General features: G+C 43.9%; 1 protein-coding gene across 5 annotated transcripts in view; it reads right to left on the bottom strand.

The window, feature by feature from the left end:
- The window catches only part of LOC124798621 (COBW domain-containing protein 1-like), a 524,248-nt gene that overhangs the window by 226,047 nt on the left and 277,348 nt on the right, over positions 1-20,853 (bottom strand). For all 5 annotated transcript variants that reach the window (XM_047262102.1, XM_047262099.1, XM_047262097.1 and 2 more), the window contains exon 6: positions 19,506-19,585. In XM_047262102.1, coding sequence (XP_047118058.1) covers positions 19,506-19,585 — 80 coding nt within the window. The remainder of the gene's footprint in view (positions 1-19,505; positions 19,586-20,853) is intronic.

The raw sequence follows: 20,853 nt of genomic DNA, 5'->3' as shown, positions 1-20,853 counted from the left end.
TTGTGATGCCTCGTGTAAGGAGGAGAAATGCGTAGCATTACGTTTCTGACTTTGTTAAAGGTCGGATTGTAGCCCATCGCGATTGCGGTTTATCATATCGCGACAATTCTGCTCGCGTTGGTCGAGATCCAATGACTGTTAGCAGAATATGGAATCGGTGGGTTCAGGAGGGTCATACGGAACGCCGTGTTGGATCCCAACGGCCTCGTATCACTAGCAGTCGAGATGACAGGCATCTTAACCGCATGGCTGTAACGGATCGTGCAGCCATGTCTCGTCCCTGAGTCAACAGGGACATTTGCAAGACAACAACCATCTGCACGAACAGTTCGACGACGTTTGCAACAGCATGGACTTGACGCCGCATCACAGACAGGAGCGCCTGCGATGGTGTACTCAACGACGAACCTGGGTGCACGAATGGCAAAACATTTTTTCGGATGAATCCAGCCTCTGTTTACAGCATCATGATGGTCACATCTGAGTTTGGCGACATCGCGGTGAACGCACATTGGAAGCGTGTATTCGTCATCACCATACTGGCGTATCACCCAGCGTGATGGTATGGGTTGCAATTGGTCACACGTCTCGGTCACCTCTTGTTCGCATTGATGGCACTTTGAACAGTGGACGTTACATTTCAGATGTGTTACGACCCGTGGCTCTACCCTTCATTCGATCCGTGCGAAACTCTACATTTCAGCAGGATAATGCACGACCGCTTGTTGAAGGTCCTGTACGGGCCTTTCTGGATACAGAAAATGTTCGACTGCTGCCCTGGCCAGTACATTCTCCAGATCTCTCACCAATTGAAAACGTCTGGTCAATGGTGGCCGAGCAACTGGCTCGTCACAATACGCCAGTCACTACTCTTGATAAACTGTGGTATCGCGTTGAAGTTTCATGGGGAGCTGTACCTGTACACGCCATCCAAGGTCTGTTTGACTCAATGCCCAGGCGTATCAAGGCCGTTATTACGGCCAGAGGTGGTTGTTCTAGGTACTGATTTCTCAGGATCTATGCACCCAAATTGCGTGAAAATGTAATCACATGTCAGTTCTAGTATAAGATATTTGTCAAATGAATACTCGTTTATCATCTGCATTTCTTCTTGGTGTAGCAATTTTAATGGCCAGTAGTGTACATTTGCTGCGGAAAATGGCAGGCACTTAGAAACTTGCTCTATTAACGCAAGATGAAATCCTTGAAAAGGCATTATATGAAGCAGCAGATACAAAATGGCTGATGATGATTCGGATCGAGTCCCATTACTCTTGACTTGTCAGAACTCTGTTTTACTGGCCACTGCACGACAAACCAGGAAACGACGTTCGAAACTACCGCGCGGAGAACCTGATCGGCAGGACACGATACATCCGATCGTAAAGCTGTGGCGTGTATGCGGGAGTTGAGAGAGAGAGAGAGAGAGAGAGAGAGAGAGAGAGAGAGAGGTGGGTACGAGGAGAATGAGAGGAGAGGGAACTGGATGCTGGGAGAGACGTGGCGGCTTGGCTGGCCCGGCGCTCTCCTCGTCTCCGCTGATTGCATTAGGGCGGGGCTGAGCGCCGTAACGGGATTACGCGGCCCGCGCCGAGACGAAACGCGGTTACCATATCATTTGGCCGCGCCGCCGACTCGGTAAACGCATTTGCGGTGGCGCTGCGTGCGCTGCGCCCCGCCACGCCCCCCTCTGCGCGTCGACCAACCGGAGCGCAGCGCCGGCCGCCACCCCGGCCGCACAATATTATTATTCAAATGTATTCCTTGCTCCCAAAATAAAATGGAAAATGTCTGTGGCGAGGAGACGCTACCGACTGCGGGAAAGAGGGCTTCCTTACAAGCGCTTCCTGGGGAAGATAAAAAAAAAGAGACAATCTGCCAAAGTCGGGACGTGAGCGGGAGGAACGGCAACTCCGGGAAGCTTCATAATAATGTGACAGACAGCGTCAAATTTTGTGTCTCCCACTAGCGGCTCTCCAGGAGCTTTTTCCAGCCACATCGATAAAAGTAAATGTTAAATGGTAGATACTGTACCACTTCTTCACTTATTATCAGACACTTAATTCCTTACTCGAATAGGAAGGTATCTAAACCTAGTGCTGACTTCTAACTCATATTCTGATACCATTCTGTTTGAATTATCGCGCTTTCTGTCAGTCTAACATCGACTGCTACCACTCAATCTGTTCCTAATACATTGCTTTAATGGAAACTCCTTTGTAAATTATAACCTAAAATTATTAGCAATAGAAGTGGGTTTATTTATTTATCATGTGACAAAAAAGTACATATACAAGAAATCTGTGACCAAATGTGCAGCCGGCCGCGGTGGTCTAGCGGTTCTAGGCGCTCAGTCCGGAGCCGCGCGACTGCTACGGTCGCAGGTTCGAATCCTGCCTCGGGCATGGATGTGTGTGATGTCCTTAGGTTAGTTAGGTTTAAGTAGTTCTAAGTTCTAGGGGACTGATGACCACAGATGTTAAGTCCCATAGTGCTCAGAGCCATTTGAACCATTTTTTAACCAAATGTGCACAATCAGAAGATCTTGCAATCTCACATCTCCATATCTAGTTTCCATATCCATTCAATCAAATGGTTCAAATGGCTCTGAGCAGCATGGGACTTAGAGGTCATCAGTCCCATAGACCTAGACCTAACTAACCTAAGGACATCACACACATCCATGCCCGAGGCAGGATTCGAACCTGCGACCGTAGCGGTCGCGCGGTTCCAGACTGTAGCGCCTACAACCGCTCGGCCACTTTGGCCGGCTCCATTCAATCACTTCATCCAATGCATGGTGAATGTCCATTACTGTTCTTTTGTGCGCTCGAAGACAACAGTCAGTGACGTTAAGGTGTACTGACTGTAAGATGACACAGCACTCGCAATTCGAAGTACTAGCCCATCCCCCTCTTTGTGCTAAATATGCTCAATTCAATTCCAAACCTCTCCGCAGTGTCTCATGAAGTGAGGGCACATGTGAAATTGTTGACGGTGATCCCTCCGTTGCATGGAGGCATTAAGCTCGGCGGCCCTTTTGGTGCTCTTCGAGAGGTGTAGGCTATACAGGGTGAAGAAAAAGTGTGTCAAGAAATTTTAACCCTGGATAGCTGATGCCAGCAGGAACCAAAATGACTAATGTTGCGTAGATCGACAACGCACATTTTTTAAACTACGGAAACTTAGCGCCATGCGCTCCGATTGGCCGCAGGATTGCCCTGTTGCCAGATTGGTTCAAATGGCTCTGTGCACTATGGGACTTAACATCTATGGTCATCAGTCCCCTAGAACTTAGAACTACTTAAACCTAACTAACCTAAGGACAGCACACAACACCCAGCCATCACGAGGCAGAGAAAATCCCTGACCCCGCCGGGAATCGAACCCGGGAACCCGGGCGTGGGAAGCGAGAACGCTACCGCACGACCACGAGATGCGGGCTGTTGCCAGATTCTCTGGACAACGCATGACCGCGAATGCTTTGCCTGCCGGAGTTCGCGATGTATCCATGGTGGCCCGCACGCTCGGTGGTATCGCACCAGCCTTCCACTCTGAGGGCGAATCCACCGGAGTCCCGACACGTCCATTATAGTTTCATGATAAGACGTACAGGGAAAAAGACCGTCAATAGCTGTTAGTTCGCGCAAAGAAAGTCTTTCACGAATTGTGTCGGCCCTTAAAAGGGCCTTTTTTGTAGCTAGAACATCGTTTACTTAAAGCAGGTGCTTGAACTTCGTTTCTAGGTGGTTCGCGTCCGGGTGGATGATCTAGAACCTTCAAGAATCCCCGCAGGGAAAAGTCCGGTGGCGTGACGTCTGGTGATCGCGGGGGCCATGCCCTACGAGTACCTCTGCCAATTACACGGCCGTCGAAGAGTTCATTTAAATATCCGCACACAGCACGAATGTTATGTGCGCCTCATCATGCTGCAACCACATGCGTAGCCGTATGTCCAGGTGAACATCTTCCAGCAGACCGGGTAGAGTTTTTTGCAAAAAGTGAAGGTAATTTGCCCTAGTAAGTCGAGGAGGTAGTCGGACCGGTCCAAAATGCTGAGAGAAAATCGTTCCTGGAGGCAGTGGACTACGTGACGTGAAGATTTCCCCTTGCCCAGTAATGAACGTTTCGAGTGTAGTAAAGGCCATCGCGGTGGAAAGTGCACTCGTCGGTAAACAACACAATGGCGGGGATGTCGTGATCTCGTGCAACACGTCGCAGAAACCACCGGCAAAACCCTAGCCTGTGTTCACAGTCCGCCGCAGGGTTTAGGTCTTGGATAGGGTGGAAACTAAATAGATGCTGGCCGTCACCCCTCAAAACCTCCCACACTAACCGATAAGTGACCCCTACGTCGTGTCCAACCGCTCGAGTACTTTTCGTAGGTGCTTCCTCGCAGCGCTCAGAACAGTCTCTTCAAATGCAGCATCCCGTCGTGTCCGAGGTCTTCCAGCATCACCATGATATCGCGCTAACGAGCCTATTTCGCCAAGTCGACGGTGAATTGCTGTAAAAGTTTGCGGGTGTGGGTGGCGTCTTGCTGGGTACCGTTCCTCGTCCAACCGTCTAGCTTCATGCGCATTACCGTTGGCTAGTCCATAATCAATGACCAATCTCGTTGTTCTTCAAACGAATACTGTGCCGCCATGCTTACTGTATGACTACATCGCAGGAGACGTGTGTGCACCGAAGCGAAGCTTACGCGTGAATGCCTCTGACGTGAGGTGGAGACAAACAGCAAGACCTATTCGACAAGTGCGTATCACGTTGGGGCAGTGATGCGGTAAGGGACGTTTGTGTTTGTGAACCGATAACCATAGCGCTGTCCGTCAACCGACGAACGGCAACAGGGCAATCCCACGGCCAACCGGAGGGCGTGGCCCCAAGTTTCCGTAGTTTAAAAATGTGCGTTGTCGACCTACACAACATTAGTAATTTTGGTTCCTACTGCTATTAGCTATCCAAGCTTAAAAATTTCGTGACACAATTCTTCTCCACCCTGTATATCGACAGCGCTTCACCCTCTCCCTTCTCTCTTCGTCTCTAACACGAACATGACACCACCCACACACACACACACACACACACACACACACACAACACCACATCACATTCACCAACACTTGACAGATACATTTGCGTACACAGCTCTCATATCACTTCACTTGGGCATTAGATAAGCATATATGCCTTGTCCGGTTTGAATCAGGTTCAAAATTCTCCACTGACGTCTGGGGAGATCGAATCTTTGTATACGCAACTGGATATCTTTTGACTACTGATGACTGCTCCCGCTGGATTTTTCCATGAATGGTTGACACTGAAAGAAGGCCCAACAAGGTTTCTTGCAGTGCGTCTCGATGGTTCCTTAATTTCAAGCGTTGTGATCTGCTTGTGCACTATCTCGATGAGCTTCTGATCACGTTAGAGCTGGAGGTAGGGTACTGCTGAGAACATAAAGTCATTGGGTGTCTGTACTCCCAATACATGTCGTAATTATTCGCACTGTCCGATTGAGTTGTACGTCTATCTTTTTAGTTATGTGTGCTGTGCACGATGCAACATAATTCCCTTTACAGAATTCAAGGACCGGTTGCTTAAACCAAAACAATAAAAAATTTTTTAGTAAGCATGGGCTCTAAAATGCATACGTGACGACCCATGAGCACTTACTCATCTTCGATACTGTGAGACATTTCTTCTACTGCAAGCTCTCTGCTTTCCATGTCTTAGGAGGAAGTATTCTGCACAAAAAAAAAGTCGTCCAGTTGGTTTGTGGGATTAAAGGGACCAGACTGCTATGGTCATTGGTCCAAAGTCGTCCAGTAAACATGGGTTCTAAAACGCAACTTTAAGAGCCGTGAGAGGTTGTTCATCTTCGCTACTGTGAAAGACACCTCTTGTACTGAACAAGTGCTCATACATGTTAAGGTATGCATTTTAGAGCTTATGAATACTGGATATGTTTTTGTTATTTTTGTCTATACTACCTTGTCTGAAAATTTGTAGGTGGAATTATGGTTCAACCTGTATGTATTGTCGACAGTAAGGTTCTTATGAATCCTCTTTTACACGATAGACTTTCTTGTCTCAACAGAGTATTCGAGACAACTGCGTCTACTGCAGCCACCTGGAGCTCTATTCCCATACTAAATCTTGTCTGTTTTGAGTAGTGATTTTCGCTTACACTCAAGCGACAAAATTGCAGGTGTTGTGAGAACTGTCTGCTGTGCAATTTGACATCTGAGGTTATGAGACATACATACATACATACACTATTCTTTTTTACGGAAAAATCTAAATATAGTGACATGATGTACGAACAAGCACAATGACATTAAAGTCTATTAATGACAAAAGCCGAATTAGTTGGCTCTGAGCACTATGCGACTTAACTGCTGTGGTCATCAGTCCCCTAGAACTTAGAACTACTTAAACCTAACTAACCCAGGGACATCACACACATCCATGCCCTAGGCAGGATTCGAACCTGCGACCGTAGCGGTCGCGCGGTTCCAGACTGTAGCGCCTAGAACCGCTCGGCCACTCTGGCCGGTGCAGAATTAGTTGTGAAAGTTCTTGTTAACGGTCGTGAAGTGAACTTTCTACGCTCTTGAGAACTGAAAGAACAGGAAAAGTGTCATCCAAACATTTCAGAACATATGCTTGTATTTGCTCGATAAAGTACGAGTATGTGTAGGTTGCAAACACATTTGACAACACAGTAAATACTGCCATTTTGCTTTATCCTTCGTATCTTGTTCTCTTGCTAAGTGCCACGTAAGAAGATTAAAGTTTTTTATATTAATCTCACTTTTTCGCTGTTAAAACAATTTTCATTAAAATATGTTTATCTTCTGAAATTTTTTTCTGCTTATTATAGGTTTTTGCTCTGTGAAATGTGAATACTTTTTATTTTCAGATATTTCGTCTCTCTTTTAGGAGAACACTAATAGGAAAAAATACAAGGATCTCATGTAACTACGAAAATAAAGCAAACAACACAATAAAGATTAAGACGACACGGACGCAAAAAATCAGTTTCTATATATAATAGGAGTGAGCCCGAGCAGAATACGTTATAATTTACGATGTTTGCAGACGACGCCAGAGACCCTTTTCTCTGCGCATGCGCAGTGTGCAGCACACTCGTGAAATGTAGACCCCTACACTCGCCACAATATGTTGATCATTGACGTCATAGACATTCGCGTCGTCGTTGGCTGCTGATTTACACGCTGGCGCGAAAGGCCCCCGCACTTCGAGTACCCGATTTTGTCCAGAAAGTCGCTCATGTAAGACAGGCTTTATATTTCTTTGGTGTACGCCTGAAGCTACTTTTTGAATTTAAATTTTCGTCTTTCAGTTTAACCAACCTCAAAACCAACGTAATAACTCAAAATATGCTGTTGTGGATTATCATTCTCTTACGCCGGTCGCTTCAGTTGTCAAGCGCACTGTTTACTCAGTTGCAATCGCAGTCTTGCAATGAGAGATGAACCTGACTCAGAAAATTCAGGGACGATACCGAAGATTCCCGAGGTCTATGAGCGCGCCAGAATATTCGCGATCAAGTAACAAAGATCACAACGAAACGCCCTTCTTCACCTTTCCTCAAGCAACTTCACATGGGATTGTTTCTGAAGCCGAACTCACAGTGACAAAATGATTCAGAACATTTACTTCCGTTAATGAACAGGTCAACCCCCCCCCCCCCCCCCCCCCCCCCCCTAGAGTCTGCCAAAACTCCTGGAGTCTTTCAGAATTTCATGAAATGGCCCTGGCTTTCCCAGCAAATTCAGTTTCCCTATGAATTCTCCACTTCCAGGTTTTCTAGACAAGATGCCGTTCTATCTGCTCAGAAGGGCAATCAATTGGGAACATTTCACTGAAAGTCTTCCCTCGTTAATTGGAGAGACGAAAATCGGAAGTGAAAAGAGCAATATTATTACAATCGCTTACAGATTTTAATTAAAACTTTATTCATATTAAGTTCAGTCCTAAGGTAAATAAACGACCGCTCAGAGACTGGTCATCGGGCGCCGTGCATCTATATCGGATGTTGTGCCATTACTGGAAATACGCCCTATTTTTGTATCGGCCATTTTTCGAGCGTATGAGACACTGAGCACGATAAGGCATTGAAAGACTCCACTGTTTTTGTCAATCACGGTATGAAATGTTAAATCCACGCAGTTCTTGTTTCAGATATCATTGGACAATCAGTTTCTCCGTCACGCCATTCGTGCTGATGTAGTACTGTCGCTCGTACGCGCAGTGAAAACGTACGAAATTGCTTTGTTCTGGAATGAAACATAGGATTCAAGAATCGTCAAAAAGCAGCGAGAAGGAAATTGTGATTCGTGTTCACCGAGTTTTACCGTACATGATTCAGTTGTATGGAATTTAAAGTTATGCTGTCTGCTAGCTCCACTTTTTGTGAATCACATACACACGGAGTTTGACGTTATGTTGTTCGGTTGTTATGATACGTTAAAGCTATAGCCACGCCTTGCGCGAAATCAGCGACGTAGTGCAGCTGCAGGTTAAATGCATCAGACGTAGAGTTGCGTACAGTACATAAATGACGCAGTAAATGGTACGATTACTGGTAGCACTGGTAGGGAAAGAAACATAAATTAAAGTCCGAGACAAATGGTTCAAATGGCTCTGAGCACTATGGGACTCAACATCTTAGGTCATCAGTCCCCTAGAACTTAGAACTAGTTAAACCTAACTAACCTAAGGACATCACACACATCCATGCCCGAGGCAGGATTCGAACCTGCGACCGTAGCAGTCCCGCGGTTCCGGACTGCGCGCCTAGAACCGCGAGACCACCGCGGCCGGCTGTCCGAGACAGGAACCGTTTCTTGTTTGTTTTGCACATAATTAGAATCGCACATCATTCAGGGTTCATTGCGTATTTTAAATTCTTACAAAATATAAATTGCATTTTATAAGTAAAAAAATTAGCTGCTCGCGTAACTTCAGCACTTTTCTGTAACCAACTTCTGATGCAAGAAAACATTATTTTTAGAAACACAAAAACTGTATGTAGTTATTGTTGTTATTTTGTAATCAATAGAGCGTTCATCATCACGATCAAAGGTAAGATTTTCCTGTTATTATCGATAAATGCGAAAGTTGTTTATGAATAACAGAAGCATGTTTTATATAAGCTCGACGAAGTGCTGAACCGATGTTTGACACGATTTTGTTTTGCATTTTTTTAAGTTTTACCTTTTTTTGGAGAAATTACGTTTTCTAGCGTTGTATGATAAATCTGTATGTTTTTATTAAATTTACTACAGCTTTCCTCTATTTCACGTTACTAGTCAACAATTTTCGAATAAAAATTGAATTAAACATTGACAGAATTTTCCTATAAAAACTGTTTATGTTTAAGTAACAGACAGGAGGATAACTATCTAGAACAAAAATTTTCTGTATGTTAGGCAGCCCTTTATATATTCACATTCAATTTCTAGGCGGTTTACCAGTTCCGGTTTCTAGGGGAATCTAGTGACAAACTGATCGCAACAAAACGATCGAAACAAGTCAACGCCCGATAGGTATGCAAAACACCTAACATACAGGTAATGCGGTTATGACTTTAGCTGAACAAAGCTGGTAGGGAAATTACCGTAGCCTACACTTACTTAACGATAGCCTTCGGTAGTTTTACAGTTCCAGCCGGCCGAAGTGGCCGTGCGGTTAAAGGCGCTGCAGTCTGGAACCGCAAGACCGCTACGGTCGCAGGTTCGAATCCTGCCTCGGGCATGGATGTTTGTGATGTCCTTAGGTTAGTTAGGTTTAACTAGTTCTAAGTTCTAGGGGACTAATGACCTCAGCAGTTGAGTCCCATAGTGCTCAGAGCCATTTGAACCATTTTTTTTTTTTTTTTTTTTTTTTTTTTTTTTTTTTTTTTTTTTTTTTTTTACAGCTCCACTCAGACGGCTTCGGAGCAACAAAGAAGTCTTCCAGAATGCTAAGAGGATTCCAGAGACCGTGAGGAAAGGAGGTTGATATTTCTTGGACATTCGTATAGAATGGATAAAAGTAGACTATCCAAACAAATATTTTATCACTTCAGGAACACGTAGACCACTACAATGTGGATTAAATAAGTGCGGAAAGATCTGGAGAGATTCAAGAGCCCGGAAGCCGTCGTATTAGAACGGGACATATTTCGAAACAGAATACAAAGCCTGGAAGGGTTTCAGGTCGAAAGAACTACAAAGGTCGGAAGGATGTGGACGGACGAACAAAAGCAACAGAATAGCGACTGTATGAATGCAGAGTCTCGCGGCGATAACATTGAATAAAATATTCTCTGGTTTCCAACAGCGTGAATTCCTTAAAACTACACGAGCTTTTAGCCAAGCACTCCTTGGCCATTGTCAAGTGTTATGACTGCCAGTGGGCTGTTAGTGCGCCCTTATATACGCTAGCTGCAGGCTGTGACGTCACTGGTGCCCGTGACATTGCCATATATGGGCATGTTTTGAGTCGGCATTCGACGTGCCCTCTTCAACCGCGCGATCGCAGGATCCCACGCAGCGCTGAGCTGCAAGCCACCGTCTCTATTCAGGGTGTTCGCGGTAATTTTTATTTGAATAGTTTTCTTTATTAAACTGCCCCAGAAGCGAGCCACGACAGAGATATCGTCAAATTTTATGTTGTGACCGTTTTCTAACGCAGATTTCTCTGGATATCCATAGTACCTCTCATGTTATTTCCTGCGTTGTTCCACAGTGCGCACTGTTTGTCCGATGTACTTCTGGCCACACTCACAAGGTATTTCGTAGACTCCAGGTGTTCTGAGACCTACTGCGTCTTTAACTGATCTCAGTAATTGACGGATTTTCATTGGAGGCCTGATGATTGATTTGATCTTGTGTCTTTTCAACAGGCGGCTTATCTTGCCCGACACAGAGCCACAGAATGGCAGCAAAGCAAGAGTGATCCTAAGAGTGTTGTAGCGTGATCCTAAGTGATAAATTCGGCAACACGATGATAATGATGATAATAATAATAATAATAATAATAATAATAATAATAATAATATGGCGTCTGCCATAGTCTGTTCCGCTGTCACGATGTGTGCTTTTCATCTTTTGCTACGTCTTGGCCCCACACAGAGCCTTCCCCTCGGCGACGGCTGCGCTGTGAGCAGACCACTCGTACATCGGGGCGGGGCTACGAGAGCAGAGCGGAGCCGCGCGCATGCTAGTGCTCGGCCGTCGAAAAGTCGCGCTCGGTAGGCGAAACAATAGCATTAGCCGTGGCGCGGGGCGGCCGCTAGACTCACGCCATCTGCCGGCCATTGTGCGCGCCGGGAGGTATTTGCGGATAAATAGTGCGGAGCGCGGCCCAGCCGCACGAGTGGGATCGTGCCGGCGCACAATAAGGCGGACAATGCGCAATCCGCGTGCCCGCTTCATCTGCGGCCCGCCACTTGTCGCCGCAGGCAAATCAAATGGCGAAACCGGCACCGGCGCGTCGCCAGAGACGCTGCATTCACTCCGACCGGAGCACCGCACCGGGAGTCGGTCCTCCTTTCCTAATCGGACGCTTCACAATGTCGCTAACGAGTAATTACACGTTCACTTCGAGTTCTCATTAACGGCCGTATGAGGACATCGAAAGACTACATTAACATTTAGAGAAAGCACAGACTCCACTGTTCATCTTAGGCGGAACAGAGCAGCAAAAATTAGAATGCTGATCTCGAAGCAAGTTACCATAAACAGAGTGGCCACTCAAACTTGGAAAAAAAAATTCTGTGATGAGGAAAAAGGTGCAAAGAAGCTCGTGATAAATTAATGGTGAGCGGGGGCAATAGTATACCACAATAACGACTTTTCTCTCAGGTGAGCTATGTATCAGCCATAAACAGTAGTTTAACCGCAGTTTTGTAAACATCCATAATTTATATGGAATCATTCATTTCATTTACGTGTCCGGTGAGCACTTCCAAACAATAGTAGCCGCGATAGCTTTGTCATTTCCTTCGTAAACATCTTGTATTTTGCGCAAGTTGTCCAGGAGGGGGCATACAAGTAGGTGGCTTGAATCTTCTTCAGCCCCGCAGTCGTAAGAGGTGTCTGCGCTCGCTGGAAGGATTCCCCATTTCTTCAGGTTGCTCTTGCATCGGGGGACGCCCACTCTTAAGCGGTTGACGCACCTCCATACAGGGTATCGTAGGTTTGCGCCAGGAGTTAGTTGTTCTTTTAGTGGTACGTCTACGGGCAGTGAGCTCTTCCATGTTTCAACAAGAATTGCCTCTGGTGCTCCCTCCAATGGTGCAGTCCTAGCAAGGAAACTCTTGCGGGATTTAAGGCGGGATCTTGTTGTCTGATCCCACACAATACCCACAGAATGAACACACCTTGAAACAGTAAGTAAATTTAGATTCAATGCTAAGTTAAAAACGCGAAAGTCCCTAAGATTTTATGAAATTCCCGAAATTCACTTAGATTGTCCTGATTTTTCCAGTTAAAATGTAATTACCTGAAAATTCCAGTTTTTCCAGAAGAATCGCTACCCTCCATAAGAATTTACTCTATCCCATGCCGTAAGGATTATGCCGTTAATCCATCATTGTGGTTTGTAACGCATGCAACGTCCGAAGTTTTAGCATTTTCTGTGCAACACTTGTCATGTAAACTACATGACATCCAGGTGTGGTGAATATATTGGTCACTACGGCATATTGTGTGGACCATGCAATAGTTTTGCATAAGTTGTAACATCAGGGAATTAGGGAAAAAGTCCAACAACGGATTCACTTCATGCCTCAAAAGTACGAGGCAAAAGGTTGTTTTCCCATGTCAACAAACAAGGAAGAGGTTTTAATCTTGCCGGGGCATGCAGAGCAGGGAGTGTCACGGGGGACTGTTCTGCGTCCGTTGCTTGACATACTGTAATCAATGATCTCCATTTAAATTTATCAGATGACTCAATAATTTTTCTCTTTGCAGATGACACTAGCGATACTCTGAAAGACGTGGAACGTAATACAAATAATGTAGTTGACGGGTTAGCAGTAATGTCAGCACATGGCTTTCAGAGAACAGATTACCACTTACCCGTAAAAAAAAAACACCTAATGGCTGCAGTTTATGACACAGGACTCTTGTAAAAGTGAAATTTTTTCTGTCCCAAGCCAAGGTGTCAGTCAGGGAAGTCGACTACTTTCAATTCTTAAAACTGACGGTAGGTGGAAGGCGTTCTTGGAAGTATTACACTCGCGATCTTGTACAGAAACCGAATGCTTCTACCTGCACTATACGAATAATCTGCACCATTAATGATTGTTCCTTCGTGGCGGACCACGGTCAAGTCGAACTTTCTCAAAGAAATTTCCGCCATTTCACTTTAACTTACTATTCATTTATTTCACACAATCATGATTTTAGCTTTACAGCCATTCTCAAGTGCAAGATGAAATGCAGTAAAACGCCTACATACCTAAATGACTTGCCACTATCGATATATGTTATTTGTAAGATCACATATCATTTTCTAGGGGACAAACTGTGAACGCAGCGAGAACATAACATGTTAAATATTTTACATTACCGCATACATTCACAACGAATGGATGAGACAATAAAGATAAGTATTGTCAGAACTCTTGAAGAGTTACGAGGGGAAATAACTGGCCCAGATATCAAATCTTCGAGCTATGGAAGATGGGGAAATCCTGCTGAAAGCAGAGAAGAAAACAAAACAAAGAAATAAGAGAATTGGAAAAACAAAGAAAAGTATAGCTGGTACGTTATTTTTTCATGAGTGAGTCATATGTGTCGATAACAGACTTAGAACAGGCCGTAAAACATCCATAAATTTATAAAAGAAAAAAAATCAGTAAACTAAAGAGCTTTAACTTTGAAAATCCATAATAACGCAACAATAACATTATTATTATTATTATTATTAATGTGCTAAAGTCTTGTGCTTCACTGCGATTCACACAGGGTTCAGGTAAAGACCTGCACTTACTGATGGTTCTGTGGAATATTCTGACTGGAGACATAATTAAATGAAATATTTAAGACACAGCTGTTAATCAGCGACTATTACACTTAGCCTGATAAAATAGGACTTTAGACATCGTCCATTTGTGCAGTTCCCACAATTACTAAACAATTCAATTTCTCAGTTCTTCTTTCCGCTTCTGCAAGGCAAATACGAGAGATCCTATTTACAATAAAATTTTAACTTGGCGGGAACTGAGTAAACCTCAAACAGCTGAAAAATCACGGCCAAGTGTACTGGTAATTAATAGCCTTATAGGCGGTTATAAATACGTTACAATACATAGAACGTGTCCGTAAAAATAGGTCTCGTAAACGAGAGATGAGAGAAATAAGGGTAAACCATGCAAAAGACAAATACTCGCGAGAAGCGAGCAGAAACAATAGCACTGTATCGCAGCAAAGATGAAAACAAAACGTCATGCTGTGGCGAAATAAAGGCTGTTATTCCAAATGAGAAACAGCAGGGAAAAAAGTGCTCGGCAGCTCGTCGAATAAAGTGGGAGTCACTGACAACGCGGCGAAAAAAATTTACATTCGTTCTCAGCGACGCAGTGCAGCGGCTATTGTCGGTAGAAATGAAGTCGCCAAAGGGGAAGCAGTGTTTCGGAAAAGTGTTCGCTTATTGATCCGCTATAACGTGTCGTCCGCGGTACAATAGACGCAGTCAATAACGAAGGTTGTGCTTTATTGCAGGACATCGCGCCGGGATCTGTAAAGGTCTTTTATGCTCGCACGTATTACAACGATGCGATAAAGCTTTTCACGGAAGGCAAAAATTTGCTCTCGTTCAGGATGTTACAAAACGAGTCCTTCGACAGAACTTTTCATTGCAAGTCAATAATTTTGTCTGTCCCCTTGATAATGGAACGCTGAGATTGATCACATGCGCCATATAGGTACATTTTACGAATTCCTTGTGCTGTCGCACTCAGATCGTACACAGTTCATCTGTCATGCTGACAAATCCATCACCGCCGCTTCGACCCATACAGTGTCTCGTACATAACGCCGCGTAAGTCACAAGAATTCTGTTATTAGCAGAATGCATCACGCAATCACTCGTGCAGTCGTAATTGATATGATTACTTACGCGGCAAATTACTCACGTTTCGTCTGGAATGACTGTTCACATTGATTAACTTTTTGCGTACAACGCTTGACGCTTCTATGATACATACAAATCCACGGATAACACTTTACAACGACGTATGTCCAAACATTCCTCAGCGTTAATTCATCTGCTGAACGAAAAACTATACCTTGTACAAAAATTGGTCAGATGTGAGTAGAACTCGCGCACTGACGATTTCGTACCAATTTCATTATGTATACTACATACATTTCCGCGAATCGAGGATCTCGACTATTTTTGGCTGTTATCGACAAGATACTCGAATTCTGAAGCCGGATAAAAAGAGACAACATTTTTTTTCGTTTGGAATAATTATGAATTAACAATTCTCTGATTTTATCCTTTACTTCTACTGTGAAACCTTACTTCTTGCAAAATTTAATGATTCTACGTTAAGGGAAAAAAAATGGTTCAAATGGCTCTGAGCACTATGGGACTCAACTGCTGAGGTCATTAGTCCCCTAGAACTTAGAACTAGTTAAACCTAACTAACCTAAGGACATCACACACATCCATGCCCGAGGCAGGATTCGAACCTGCGACCGTAGCGGTCTCGCGGTTCCAGACTGCAGCGCCTTTAACCGCACGGCCACTTCGGCCGGCCGTTAAGGGAAAGTATCCTATATGTTTAAATGAGTAAGTTAGCGAGTATCAGAATATGGTGCATGAATCGCCGCATTTTTTGACTACACTAACGTAGAGCCTTAGCATTTTTACACCTCCAAAGGGTTACAGAGGTCATTCTGTAACATTTCAACCTGATACGTCACCCCTTCCTGAGAAAAACGGGGCTTAACAGTCGGACGGACGCTCTGTCAGTCTGATCACAATTGATAAAAAAAAATCGAGTGATATAATTATAAATTAAAAATTTTCCTATATTCTTCTTTTAGTTGTGGAGAGAAACCTTGCTTCTTAGCACATTTATTGACTAGATCAACGGGAAGTACCCTTTAGGTTTTACTGCCAGAGTTTACGAGTCTAAAATACGTTACTGTACATTAAAACTGCTACACCACGAAGATCACGTGCTACAGATGCGAAATTTAACCGACAGGACGAAGATGTTGTGATATGCAAATGATTAGCTTTTCAGAGCATTCACACAAGGTTGGCGCCTGTGGCGACACCTACAACGTGCTGACATGAGGAAAGTTTCCAAGCGATTTCTCAATAGGCAATGTTCCATTTAAAAAAGTGTATGTTTGCACGAGAAATAAACTTTCAAAGTATTATTACAATCTGTTGATTGGCTAACAATACGAGCTCTGACTACCAGACCATTCTGTGAAAACCGTACGTCAATAGCACTTTTCATCTCCGCAATATTTGCGGTAAAAGTTTTAGGTGATTCACCCATTATGCACGTTCGAAGTCGCGCCATATTGCATATAGGCTGCAGCAACGCCATCAAAACGAAACTTTTTGATCATCTCTTATATTTTTGTTGGTATTCATTTCATAACCTCTTTTCAATACAATATTGATTCTCCGGTCTGAGACTCGAATTCGGAACCTATGCCTTTCGGAAGCAAGTGCTCTACTAACTGAGCTGCCCAAGCACAACTCACGACCCTCAATCACAGCTTTACTTCCGCCAGTAACTCATCACTATCTTCCAAACTTCACAAAATCTCTCCTGCGAAACATGCAAGACTAGCAATACAGGAAGAAAGGGTATTGCAGAGACATGGCTTAGCCACAGCCTGGGGAATGTTTCAGAATGAGATTTTCGCTATGCTGCGGAGTGTGCGCTGATATGAAACTTCATGGCAGATTAAAATTGTGTCTCAGACCGAGACTCGAACTCGAGACCTTTGCCTTTCGTATCAGCGCATATTCCGCTGCTGAGTGAAAATTTCATTCTGGAAACATACTCTACTTTGTGGCTAAGTCCGTCCGCAATTTCCGTCTTCCAGGAGTACTAGTCTCGCAAGTTTCACATGAGAGTTTCTGCGAAGTTAGGAAGGTAGGAGATGAGGTACTCATGGAAGTAAAGCTGTGAGGACGGGTCGTGAGTCGTGCTTGGGTAGCTCAGTAGCTCAGTTGGTAGAGTACTTGCTCGCGAAAGGCAAATGTCCCAAGTTCGAGTCTCGGTCTGGCATACAGTTTTAATCTGGGGAAATTTCACTATCCACTGTGTTCAACAGCTCTTTCAGGTCCTTTGCCGCTTCTGGCAGAATTACAGTCCCATCGACCTCCCTGATATATACCACCGGTTTTACAGAAAGCAGCACGAAAGCCTCATAGACGTTTTATTTCAGAGCACTGGTAGCCCAACTGAAACTGTTGTCCTCTCCACTGGATGACATTTATCAAGCAGGGCAACTGTCCACTCCCCAAGTTCAAAATAAGGTTATTTAATTTATGGAACAGTCACGTGGTTCAAGCTTGTCTACCAAAAGCTTAGACTTCGTAAACCGTTCTCTTGAAATCTATAGTAATAGTATGGAAGGAAGGAAGATTGAAGTTTGAAGTCCCGCCGACATCGAGGTCATTAGAGACACAGCACAAGGTTGGTATACGAGGTACGTCCACAAAGTAAGTTCCGTTTGGTTGTATAAAACAAACGTGAACAGATACAGAAATAATATTTATTGCAAAAAAATCTACAACTCTTAAACCACCTTTTCTACATAACTTCTGAAATTCTGTAGGCACATGTCATAGCGTGGTACAAGTTTTTGTATGCCTTCTTCATAGAAGGTTGCCGCCTGTGTATTCAACCATGTGATAATATGTTCTTTCAGTTCGTCATCATCGTTGAAGTGTTGACCACCAAGGACAGATTTAAGGTGTAAGAAGAGATGAAAGTCGCTAGGAGCGAGGTTCGGGCTGTACGAAGGATGATCAAACGGGTCCCAGTGAAATACCCGTAAGAGTTCTTTGGTCACATTCGCCATGAGAGGTTGGACGTTTTCGTGGAAAAAAAACATCACCTTTTGACAGTAATCCTCGGCGCTTGTTCTGTATTGCGCGGAGCAATTTCTTAATGGTCTCGCAGTAACCATGTGCATTGATTGTTTGGCCTCGTGGTAAGAAATCAATCAGCAAAATGCCTCTTCTGCCCAAAAAAACCGTGCACCTGACTTTTCGAGGTGTCAAGATTTGCTTAGGCTTAACCTTCGTTGGGGATGAAGTGTGCCTCCATTCCACTGATTACCAATTTGTTTCTGGGGTGTCGTACGATGCCCAAGTTTCATCCCCCCGTGACTGTCCGAGAAAGAAAACCATCGCCCTCTGCATAGTAGCGTGTCAAAAACTGAAGTGCACTGTTCATCCGTTGTTTTTTGTGTTGTTCAGTAAGAATATTGGGTATCCAAAGTGAGCAAAGTTTTCGAAATTTCAGTTTTTCAGTAACAATTTCATGAATTAGTGATCGTGAAATTTGCGGAACTTCCATAGCAAGGGCACTAAGTGTAAACTTACGGTTGTGCTTAATCTTCTCTTCAATTGTGTGAACCAGTTCATCAGTACATGTCTTATCCTTGAGTCAGAGAAATTGCCGCGCATGCTCGGAACTGCGATCGTAGAGCTGCCGCGGATAGAAATAGAAACGGAACTTACTTTGTGGACGACCCTCGTATTTCAAAGATGGGCAAGGAAATCAGCCGTGACCTTTCAAAAGTACCATCCCGGCATTTGCCCGATCGATTTAGAGAAATCACGGAATGCCTAAATCTGGATGGCCGGACGGGGATTTGAAACGTCGTCCATCCGAATGCGAGTTCATTGTGCTAACCACCTCGGTTGGTGACGGCAGTACTGCAATCAGCGTTTGGTCATTTGCATAACACCTTCTACAATGTATCAAATGCTAGTATATCCGACGTCACAACTATCTGAACTGTTTTGCGTGGCAAAGGTGGGTATTCATAATATTCCGTTAACATATGTAGTTTTAGAGAGAATGCGACGGTGGGCTTTAAAAGTGGCGCATCCGGAACACCTGACAATTCTGGTTCAAATCACGATTCGCCATTCTAATTTACGTTCGCTCCTATCCCAATAAACGAGTTCAAGGAAGGTTCGACCGAGGAAGCAACAGCCGTTATACATATCTAATTGAATAAGATAGTACTCACTCTGCACTGACCTCTATGACGACGATGTGTGAGAACTTACAATTTCTTTTGCTAGGAGTATCATAAAAACACCAATAATGTGTTCTCCACGTAATAACTCAATTTCTATGAAATATGATATCAGTCTATATTGTCGATAGGAAGAAACAACGAGCCTGTATAGCTTTCCGACAGATGACGCCAATATTGGACTAAGAGGTAAAAATGATAAAGGGAGCGGTCTCCCAATTTGGTCCTCACCTGACAGCTTCGTTGAGATCCGGCTTTGAAGCGGACGAGTGATCACCGCTGGAGGCGCCGCCATCTTTCTGACGTAGTTGCTGCAACAAATGCAGACACAGATTACTAATACTATTGTGTCGATATGATGTAAAACGAGTCAGTTAACAAAATATGGATACGTGATCTGCGTTAATATTAATGAACAAATTATTTTTTACTCCTACTCATGCAACTGCACTTAAAAACTACGAGTTCAACATACTTAAATTATTCCTCGTATAACCGCGTGGAAAAGCTAATGAAACGCTTATTAATGAGAAAGCGAAAATATTATCAGTATGTGTCACATGACAATAGTTTCACTAGTAGTAAAGAGGAGATATAGAATTCGTAGAGGTGTTGATGTGGGTATTTTTTATTCTTACATTTATTTACTTATTTATTTATTTTTAATAGTGGTGTGTACTGCGTAGTTTCGTCAGTCATCCCCATAGCTAGAATTAAGCGTGGCCTACCTTAGTCAATAGCTCGTAATTATAAAATACACACCCAATTTAAAAATTCTCCAAGTTACACTCAAAACTGGAGTTTACTTCCGACACTTAAAAAGGTGTAATGCACAAGTCTGTGGCAGTTTGCTTCCCACTGTGAAAGAAGAGTTCATTCGAGGCGGAGCACTTAACTTGATTAGATAATGATCGCCAACAAATCGGCACGTTCCTATTATAGGAATAACCTCGGCATTGCTCTGAAATGCACGACCACGGAAGGCCTGATTCTTGATGGTAATTGTTTGCTCATCTCGTTTGGACTGCTATCATTTCTTATGAATTCTACTGTGGAACTCAAACCGGAAGTAAAAATACTGTATTTCTGGCTGGCTATACTGAAACACCGGTAATATACTTGAAATGTAATGATGAAGATATTAATACCAAGAAACGAATTGCGTTTATTTGTAGAGCTTATGGTTGGATAGTAAGGGCACAAATTTAGATAAAAAAACATAATAGGTATACCAGGATGAAATTTTCACTCTGCAGCGGCATGTGCGCTGATATGAAACTTCCTGGTAGATTAAAACTGTGTGCCGGAGCGAGACTCGTATTCGGGATGTTTGCCTCTCGCGAACAAGTGCTCTACCGACTGGGGTATCCAAGCACGGCTCACGACCCGTCCTCACAGCTTTACTTCCGCCAGTACCTCATCTCCTACTTTCCAAACTTCACAGAAGTTCTCCTGTCATGTCTCCGCAACATCCTTTCTTCTACGTGTGCTAATCTCGCAAATTCCGCAGATAAATTCTGTGAAGTTTGGAGGGTAGAAGATGACGTACTGGCGAAAGTGAAGCTGTGAGGACGGGTCG

Source organism: Schistocerca piceifrons, chromosome 5 (genome assembly GCF_021461385.2).
Source record: "Schistocerca piceifrons isolate TAMUIC-IGC-003096 chromosome 5, iqSchPice1.1, whole genome shotgun sequence".
Classification (NCBI taxonomy): domain Eukaryota; kingdom Metazoa; phylum Arthropoda; class Insecta; order Orthoptera; family Acrididae; genus Schistocerca; species Schistocerca piceifrons.
The sequence above is the reverse complement of the archived record's forward strand: the minus strand, read 5'-3'. Positions and strand labels throughout refer to the sequence as shown.